The sequence below is a fragment of the Crotalus tigris genome, unplaced genomic scaffold, assembly GCF_016545835.1.
Source record: "Crotalus tigris isolate CLP2741 ecotype Arizona unplaced genomic scaffold, ASM1654583v1 scf7180000018862.1388955, whole genome shotgun sequence".
Lineage (NCBI taxonomy): Eukaryota > Metazoa > Chordata > Lepidosauria > Squamata > Viperidae > Crotalus > Crotalus tigris.
Genome location: NW_024097242.1, coordinates 947,515 through 957,966, shown reverse-complemented (window position 1 = coordinate 957,966; position 10,452 = coordinate 947,515). Strand labels below are relative to the sequence as shown.

At 35.4% G+C, this 10,452-nt stretch overlaps 2 protein-coding genes across 2 annotated transcripts; one reads left to right on the top strand and one right to left on the bottom strand.

The window, feature by feature from the left end:
* The first annotated feature begins 857 nt into the window (after positions 1-857).
* LOC120314222 (interferon omega-1-like) lies at positions 858-2,048 on the top strand. Its single transcript, XM_039357080.1, has 2 exons — positions 858-1,311; positions 1,969-2,048. Exons 1-2 carry the CDS (start codon positions 858-860, stop codon positions 2,046-2,048), a joined length of 534 nt encoding a protein of 177 aa, XP_039213014.1.
* Positions 2,049-9,082: 7,034 nt separating this feature from the next.
* On the bottom strand, positions 9,083-10,036 carry LOC120314221 (interferon epsilon-like). The gene is made up of 2 exons (XM_039357079.1): positions 9,436-10,036; positions 9,083-9,087 (listed from the first exon to the last, which is right to left on the bottom strand). The coding sequence occupies exons 1-2, from the start codon at positions 10,034-10,036 to the stop codon at positions 9,083-9,085; spliced, it is 606 nt and encodes a 201-aa protein (XP_039213013.1).
* Between the last annotated feature and the right edge of the window lie 416 nt (positions 10,037-10,452).

Genomic DNA, 10,452 nt, shown 5'->3' with positions numbered 1-10,452 from the left:
TCCAAAATAACTTTATCTCACTTTTGGAAATAAAAAAAGAGAGACCTCCTTTCCAGGCGGTCGTCTTGCGTTTTGATTGTTTGTGGTTTTTTTCCTGACTCGGAAGAAAAGGGACCCATGGAAATTCTCCCAACACTGTCCTTATGACTTATGACCATAATTGACAGGCTCCGTTACGGTTATAAGTTGAGGACCATCTATATAGTTATTCATAATTCATCAATATTATCTATATGTGATTTGCTTTGTACAACCAGGTGAGTACAAAATCCTACAGGATTTATCACTGGGACAATTCTAGACTATCAGAAATTATTTTACATGAACAAGTAAATACTGAAGTCATAATATCTATTACAACACAAAAAAACCCCTATTTTGCATTCATTTTTTAAAATATTTAGGAAAGATGAAAGAAAGTTGCGCATGATTGTTAATTTTCACCATTAGTTTTCATTTAATTTAATTTTGGAGGGAATGTACACATTCAACATTCAGTTTCCCAAACAGTGACCACTTTTCAGAATGGCTTGGGGGGTATACATGAGGAAGAAGAAAAGTGAAAACCATAATATAGAGAATCAGTAGAGAAACAGAAAAAAGAAATTGCAGTATCCTAGTGGCATAAATACAAAGATGCAGCAGACTCAGGAGCATCTTTCAGAAGAACCAATCTTCCAGATTCTACATTTTAAAAGAGGTCATACTCCTATATCTCCATTATGAAGACACAACTTTGGTTTCTGCAAATCTCTCTGGTGATGTTCTTCACCAAAATCTCATCTCAGCACTGTGACCAACTCCACACCAGACTACTGGAAGCCAACAAAGGAAACTTGGAACTCTTGGGAAGTCAAATGAGAGCCACCATTCCCTTAAAATGTATCGGGGATATTATAGACTTCTCACCTCTCAGTGAAGAACATTTAATGAGCATAGATGAAGCATCCCATGAAGAGGATGCCAAAAGAGCAATACAGGAAATGCTCCAACAGACAGACCTCCTCTTTAAGCAAGTTCATGCCGAATTGTTTTGGGATGAGAATTCCCTAAGACAATTCCATACTGGATTGGATGAGCAGATTAAGAAACTGGAAACATGCCAAAATGCAGAGTTAGGAGGTGGTGCCATATCTCCAAGGGATCAGAAAGTGCAGCTCACCAGATTAAGAGTGAAGAGGCATTTTCAAGGGCTGAACGATTACCTGAAAGATAAGAAATACAGTTTGTGTGCCTGGGAGATTGTCCAGATCCAACTCAGAGAATATTTCCTACTGATTCATCAACTTATCCAAAGGATTCCAACTCAAGGTATCATGTACTTCTTAAAAAATATTTTTGATTAGAATTTAAAGGAAAATTAGAAAATTAGGAAAATTTACACTTACTTCTTATGATATACTGTATACATCAAAATTCTGTCCACCCCAAAAATTCTGTATGATTCTTTTCAGAAATTACTTGACTATTATGTTTTGATGTCATTGACAGAATATCTTTATTAACAATCTACATTGAGGTTTTTCTGTATTCTTATATGGGAATAATTGCTACACTCTTTTTCCACATTCTTAACTATATAGCTCCCATTGATTACTTTAGGCTAGAGATTTTCTATTTTGTCTCTGAATTGTCCTCTGAATGTTTCCTACTGATTCATCAACTTATCCAAAGGATTCCAATTCAAGGTATCATGTACTTCTTAAAAATTATTTTTGACTAGAATTTAAAGGAAAATTAGGAAACTAGGAAAATTTACCCTTACTTCTTTTGATATACTGTATACATCAAAATTCTGTCTTCCCCAAATATTCCTCATGATTCTTTTGAGAAACATTGTATGAATTACTTGACTATTACGTTTGATGTCATTGACAGAATATCTTTCTTAACAGTCTACATTGAGGTTTTTCTGTATTCTTAGATGGGAATAATTGCTACACTCTTTTTCCACATTCTTAACTATAGTGGCTCCCACTGAATACTTTAGGCTAGAAGTTTTCTATTTCATCTCTGAATTGTCCTTCAAGTTGCTGTTAGATCTCTAATACAGCAACTATGAAGAAACCAAGTGATGGCACAACTCATTTGTGAACCCTGTGAATATAGGATTATCGAATGGTGTCCATGAAAACATAAATCTCATTCTATAAAAATATCTCACTCTACAAATCCCCAATTTGGAATTACAATACAGATTCTTTTTCCTATATTGTACGGTTTCTTTTAAAAGACCTCTGACTGGCCATTTTGCATCTAAAAAAGAAACCACTATGTAGATGTTATGATTATATTTAGCTAATATATAGCTCAACCTACATCTCTAGCATCTAGACTACGTCTTTTAATTAAATTACTACAACTCTTTGACTTTTGAATGTAGACATAAAGTTTTCACGAAACCAACATTTTAGGAATTACTTTGCTTAAATTAGGCTAGGTAGAAAAGTATAGGGCACTTTTATACAAAGCAAGGAGAAAACTAGGTTTATTAATTTGAATTAAAATGTTTAACAGTTTAAATAATTCTTAACAAGAATAGGGATTCCTAACTGTTTTTTCCTTTTCCTTCTAGCTTGACTTGCTCTCTATGACGCTACAAAAGCAGGAACATGAACCCACTCAGCTTTCACTCGATGCCTTTCACTTATTCCTAGAGAGTAAGCTTTCTGAGGTTTCCTCTTTCTACTTTCCCTTTGACTGGATTGCTTCGTGAAGTTACAAAATGAAAAGTAAAGTAAAACAATGGAGCCTTCTTCAAAAAATTGGAAATCCACAGAAAAAGTCCTTCTGAAACAAATTGCGAAAGGTTCTTCTGCAGAATTTGTCAAGCTTCAACAAATTGTCCTATGTTTCCACAGATTCCAATGTGAACTTTTATCAAAGAATTCTATGTGAAAAGATAAAATTGTGTTCCTTCGTTCACCCAATTCCCTTAAACATAATACACCTTTCTGTGGTATTATATACAGGGTAAAATACGTGATCCTAATGTCAAATGAAACCAGTAGAATTGAAATTATATCTAACTGAACTCAGTGATTCAAGGAAGTTTCAATTCACTAACAGAAATAGTTGATGTGACACGAGAGACGACTGGAAGATTTACCACCATTGAAACCCAGGGAAATCACACCAACCAGACGGAAGTCGTTTCCACTCTATTGTGTATGAAACATAGCAAAAGATGTCGCAATGCACCTGCAAAGCTGATTTAATTGCTACTGAAAGTTCTACGATCCATTTGACTCTACCAGACCACTCGAACCACAAAGTCAATAAAGAGAAGCAACTTTGGGAAAGATAACAAACCAATTTTGCTACCTTAGCTTTCTTTGGAGATAAATTATGTTGAATGATTTTTCTAGGGATAAAATTTGGTGGAACACACTCAAGAGAATAGATGAGGTCCAAAATAACTACTGAGTGCAGATGTTCAAGCCCCGCAGTTGTAATACTGGTCAAACTATTTTACAAAATATTTTTATTCTTTTTTTAAATATTAATTCCACTAGAGAATTGCAGTATTATTTATTTATTTATTTTTGTTTTGTCGTTATAACAAAACAATGTAAACATTGCTGGCCAATATTTATTTACTATTCATTTATTTATATTATTTATCTATCCATTTATTTATTTATTTATGTGACATATTTAAACTATGCTAGTCTTCATTGCTTGTTAAAATTCAAGAAGTCTATTTTAAATGCTATTAAAATGTAACTCCAAATAAAAGTGGTATTTTGGATTATTTCGTCTATTTTGTTGGTTTTCTGTATAGGGCATGTATAGGGCATTCCTTCCTTCCTTCCTTTTCATAACAATTATAAATAACATAAATATATTACAAAGATAATATCATACAAGTTCATGAATGCCAACATTTTAGGCACTCTTCAACTTAATCCAAAAGATCAAAAATCCTCTTTTAATAAAGTTGTCAACTCCCTTAATTCGTGAAGCTGTTTCCATAACATCTGATCACATCTTGATCGACACAAACACTGGCATGTTATCATATAGGTGATTTAAACTATAATCTGCATTAAAAACATAGCACATTTTTATTAGTGTTATTTATATATTTGTATCCTACCTTTATTATTTTTGAAAATAACTCAAAGTGGCAAACATACCCAGCACACCTCACTCCTTCTTAATAAGCAGTACTGGCAGATGGCATAAGGAGTTTAAAGGAAAATAAAGAGGCCAGGGTGTTATCTTATGGGGATTTCTTCTTACTCCTTTAGGAAGGTTTTCTCTTGGGGGTGGGTCTCCAAGAATCAACTCCACCAGAAGGCTAAGACTACTTCTATTGTGGCTAATTGTAATAACAGAGTACAAAATAGTAGAGTTGGAAGGGACCTTGGAGGTCCTCTAGACCAACCTCCTGCCCAAGCCGGAGACCTTATACCATTTCAGACAAATAGTTGTGCAGTCTCTTCTTCAAAACCTCCAGTGCTGGAGCACCCACAGCTTTTGAAGGCCAGCCATTCCACTGACTAATTGTTCTCACTGTTGTATGATACTGTATTGTATTTGATATTGTATAGCAAATTATGGTAATCCAACTTGGAAGTATGAATTAGTGTGAGTAAGGTCTCCAGTTAATGGAGGCAACAGCAAAAGATTTCTATATAACACAAACCTATACAAAAACCCTCCTAATTACCACTGTCTTTGAGCAGGAGCCATTAGCCCAGAAAGACCTCTAAATTGCCCTAACTCTCTTTGGGAGAGTGTTGCCCCTAGATAGGAGTCTCCAAGCTGCGAACCGACGCCAGGTAGTGGGTCATGGCCTACTGGCCACTGGACTGCAGGACAGGCTGGCCAGTGCAAGCACATATGCATGGACATCCCCCCACTTGCTCTAGCGCCACGGCCAAGGGGCACAAAAACAGGTCAATGCCATGCTACAGGACACAAAAAAAGCACGACACTGCACCATTGGGGCCAAAACGGGATGCCACCATGCTGCGGGGCACGAAGATGGGATGCCACCATGGGGTGTAAAAATGGGATGCTGCCATGTTGCGGGGTGTGAAAATGGGTGCTTTGCCACACAAGAACAGGGCAGGGCTAGTGAGTATCATGTGGGCACTAGCGCTGCCCTGTTTGCATCGCTTGTGTGCTTGCAGCCCCTTGCGTGTGTGCACCTGCGCATGTGCACATTTAAAATGCTTCCACGTCCCTTTCCCTCTGGTCTGTCAGCCGAGAAAAGTTGGTGACCTCTGCTCTAGATGAAGATAGACATTTTCTGTAGGACCCTCAAGACTTAGCAGAGTTGAGCTAAAATCATTCTTCCCCATCCCCAAGCTCCAGACACTGGAATGGAACCTTGGACCAAAAAAGAGATGCATAACTAAGTGTCATCAACATATGAAGTGATAGTATGACTTTATAGTGCCTTGGTAAGACCACACTTGGAATATTGCATCAAGTTTTGGTCTCTGATATAAAAAAGATGTTGAGCCTAGAAAGAGTGCAGAGAAGAGCAATAAAGACGATTAGAGACTAGAAATTAAAACATATGAAGAACAACTGCAGGAATTGGGTATGTCTAGTTTAATGAAAAGAAAGACTAGGAGTGACACAATAGCAGTGTTTCAATATCTCAGGGGTTGCCACAAAGAAGAAGGGATCAAAGCACTTGAAGGCAGGACACGAAGCAACACATGAAGAAATTTGTTGACAGAACAATTAATCAGTGAAAAAGCTTGCCTCTAGAAGTTGTGGGTGCTTCAACACTGGAGGCTTTAAGAAGAAATTGGACAAATTTGTCTGAAATGGTATGGTATAGGGCAGAGGTCCCCAACCTTTTGCGTACCAGGGACCGGTTCCGTGGAGAGAGATTTTTCTGCAGATCGAAGGGGACATGATTTCATGTACTGCCTGCATCCCGCAGATGGGGCTTTGCTTGTTTGTGTGGACCAGTTGCTGGCATGCTGTGGCCCGGTACTGGTCCACGTACTGGGGGTTGGGACCCCTGATATAGACTTTCCTGCTTGAGCAGGGGGTTGGATTACAAAATCTTCAAGGTCCCTTTCTGTTATTTTGTATTTGTCTGATTGGCACACTCTTTTTCTGTTTTTTTTAATTAAATGTGTACGTATGTGCATATGTGTGTGTTTGTGTGTATATTAGTATAAACTAGGAATAAAATCAAATAATAGTAGCAAAGCAAAACAATAACAAAAGAAAAGAAACACTCAAACACTCTAGGATAAACTGGCTGTACTTTTTATTCTCCCCTCTTGAATAGTAATAATTTGCCCTGATATCATGAATGCTTAACAAACAATAGGATGGAAGTCCTTTAGCATTTACTATTCTTTTGAAAAAAAAAATCCTTTTTTTTTCTTATGCATTAGCTCATCGGACAGAATTTCTAACCCCATCTCCACAAAACTTCATATATTTTTTTCTGATCTGCAATGTGGGATTGCAAAGGAATCCCAGAACTTCCAACAGGGACAGTTTTTATTGAAATGAAGTTTTACTGGCTTTGCAGCAGATGGAGAAAATTAACTAGTTTTATTTTCAATACCTCACTATGAAAATAAACAAAAGAGAGCAAAGAGCATTTATAATTTTGAATGAAAATATAAATAACACTAAAGACATCATATAAGTAATTAACAAGAAAATAAGTAACCACATATCCAATTGATTGCAAAACAATACAAATTTAGCCCCTCCAATATATATCTTACATTTCGTTATGTAATAAGGGCATCAGTATAAGTGGGTTAAACATATATATACATATATGTCCAATTTTACGCGGGAGAAAACCCGAACAACCAAAGACCTACATACAAATACCCGCGAAAACCTCAGAAAACATATATATATATATATATCACTCTTGGTATATTAATAAGTAAGCACATTTATTTGCAGCTATAGGTTTTAATAAACTATGTATAAATTTGCGACAAGCTTCACTTAACATGTTGGCCTTTCATAGTCTGAATGTCACAATTTGCTGATATGATAAAAGTTCAGAGAACTTTTGAAGTCATAAAATTTGCAGAAACTGGAGATAACTTTGTTAGAGAGATGCTGGTTTGATTGTATCTGGAGTCAATCTCCAGCTTCTGAGTAAGCTTTTGTATTTCAAATTGTAGTTCACTAATTTTAATTGAATGGGTTATTTAGCAATGAAATATATTATGAGACAGTAAGTATTTTGGGAAAGATTGATGGTGGAATTCAAATCTGTACATTGTACTCTAATTGATAGTTAAGCTCGAATACAGAAAAACGGTTAAAGCTTCCCATTTGTGTGGAATAATTTACATAAAAAAGAGCCACAGGCAAGAAGTTCTTAACATAAATTTTCTAGAACATTCAGAAAAGTGAATATAATTTCTGCATTGATTTTTGGACTCATTTTTTAAAAATCCCTGTTTGTGTATAAAATTGACCAAGAGTAAATTACTGTATACTCTATAGTCCTATACCAGTGGTGGCGAACCTATGGCACAGGTGCCAGAGGCGGCACTCAGAGCCCTCTCTGTAGGCACGTGCGCCGTCGCCCCAGTCCTAGGCCTTCAGCTGGGTTTTATAAAACCTTTTCGCTTTAGGCCTCTGCCGCTGTGTGCAAAAAAAAAAAAAAAAGGTTCAATTAGTCAATTTTAACTTCTTGGAAAAAAAAGATCTTGCAAAATTGGAATTGATTGAACTTTTTAGTCCCACCCAATCTGCCATTACCACCGCAGCCACGCCCACCTTATGGGCCACACTCGGCCACCGGCACCTGACGATGCATAAGTGGGTTTTGGGTTGCAGTTTGGGCACTCAGTCTCTGAAAGGTTCGCCATCACTGCCCTATACCATTTGGGCTTAAAATCCATTTTGTGAATTAGTAATTGCAGGAACATAATCACATTTAGTTGGGCCAAAAGAATTGTAAAAGCAGATTATGTGCATATTATTTCCTAATCTAGATCATATAAAGGGGAAAATATCTGAAATGTTATTTATTGGCCAGATTTGTTAGTTTTTTATGCTTTCCACTGGTTTTAAAAACATTTAATGAAAAGTTAAATTAATGTGCTATCATATCCATATTTTTTTGGGAGAGAAAGTTTTATTGATCAGCTGACATCAATTTCCATATAAATAAGCACCAAGTTAAACTGTAAATGCTGTAATTGCAATCCAAAAATAGCTATAAAGGTAACTCACCACAATACTTTCCAAATACATGGAATAATACAAACTGACAATATGGCTAGAGCTACCATTTTTAATAAATAGATAATTCAAAATAAATAAAACCAACAAAAATATACAATATACAAAAATAAATCAATATTCATAAGCAACATAAATAAGATTTCAGATTACACAACAATAATATTTTATGTTTTAAGCGGATTGCCATTTACAATGGAAAAAAATACAGTAATATTATATTTAGCTTTTTAAAGGTATATATACATGATAATACTTCATAAGTGTTACAGTCACTGATTTTTTTTAATACAAAACCTTATGCTTCCATGGAAAGCTGGCTATCTAGCTAAACTTAAACTACTATCTTTTTCTTTTAGTATCAATTTTATTTCAAGGAAATCTGTTTGGTGCGGATTTCTTGCCAAAGAAAGAAAATTCCCAAGGCATTCAGAGAATGTTCTAGGGCAGTGTTTCCCAAACTTGACAATTTTAAGGCATGTGGACTTCAACTCCCAGAATTCCACAGCCAGCATGGGGAATTGAAGTCCAAAAGTCTTAAATTTTGGTTTCAATATGAAGTGCCTTTAAATATCTTGTCGTAATCATCACAACATAAATATACATTAATTAAATGGAAAGAAAACCTAGGAAACATATTTCATGATGAAAATCGTAAGCAACAAAACTTCAAAAGGTTTCAGAAGGTGGAAAGAATGTTTTTCAATAGGTGGATATTTTATAGAGATTCTGACATTTTGACTTCTATTTTTACTTAAGTAAAAGAATTCAGGAAGCGGTAAAAAAAGAATTTTATGTTTTCTGAAGATGTGTCAAAGTCACCAGTGAAAGATGAATGATTTCATTTTTCTAATTTTGTTGCATCACTGAGAGCACATCAACCTAGAACAAAAAGAGAAGTTTTAAAATTGAGTTTTACAAGTATTGTAATTATAAAACATTTTCCTTTTTTAAACTGAACATTTTTAACATATGCATACCACTCACAAAAAATGAAAGATTCTATTCCAGTTTCTAACCTATTTTAAAATACAGTGCTGACATTCTGGATATATCTTTTTCTTTTTTAAATTTATGTAGCAGAATAGAGCAAGCATTACATTTTGCTTTCAAATAACAAATCAAAATGATGAAAACCTTTTACTGAGTTGATTAAAAGGACTGCACTGTATCCTAGAAATATTCAATTGTATGCTAGAAATATTCAATTTGGAGTGATTATCTAAGTACCTTCACGTGGAATTTTTTGATTGAGTTGGTTAATCCACTCAAAACATTCTCTGATTTGGATCTGGATAACCTTCCAGGCACACAGATTGTACTCTTTGTTTTTCAAGAAGTCTCTGAGCCTCTGAAAATATCTTTTCACTCTCAGCCTGGTGAACTGCCGTTTCTGACCTCTTGGAGATCTGATGCCATGTTCCACCTCAGTATTCCAGCAAGTTTCTATCTTCCTTACTTCTTGATCCAGTCCAATGTGGAATTCTCTTAGTGAGTTCTTATCCCAAACTAATTCACTATGGCTTTCCTTGAAGATGAGGTCTATCTGTTGGAGAAGTTCTTTAATAGCTACCTTGGCATTCTCCCCCTGTAATTTGTTTACCATATTCATTAGATTTTCTTCACTGGTATAGAGTGAGGAATCTATGATGTCCCTGATACATTGTTGGGGAATGGTTGATCCTATATTTCTTGTTAGGAGATTCAAGTTGCCCAAGTTGGCTTCATGTAGCCTGCTGTGAAGTTGGTTACAATCTTGGGATGAAATTTCAGTGAAGAAGATCCCTAGGCAAGTGAACAGACACCAATATCTTGTGGTCATAGTAGACATGTTGGATGAGGGTTTCAAGGTTTATTCCCTGGAAAGATTCTTTGGAATACGTTGTAGTGCTAAATAATGTCTCTGTATTTATACATTGAAGTATTACACTTTTTTTTCAGTGTATAATGTGAAGATACCTTGACTTTCACTTTTCTGCTTCAATATATATATATTTATTTAAAAACTTATATAGATGAAAAGTGCTAGCTGGAGAAGTGGCTACTATTTAGAAAACAGCATGTATTTCTTGAAAAAAAATCAATTATAAGAAAAATACCATTTCTTTATTATAAACATTTAAATCCCTCGCTTCTAACTTAGCTCCATTTCAGGATGTTGTGTAGGAAGAGGTATATGGTCTGGGTTTCCGTTGGATTTCAATCAGCTTTTTGAGATCAAGGGGAAGATTTCTTACTTGCTTCATT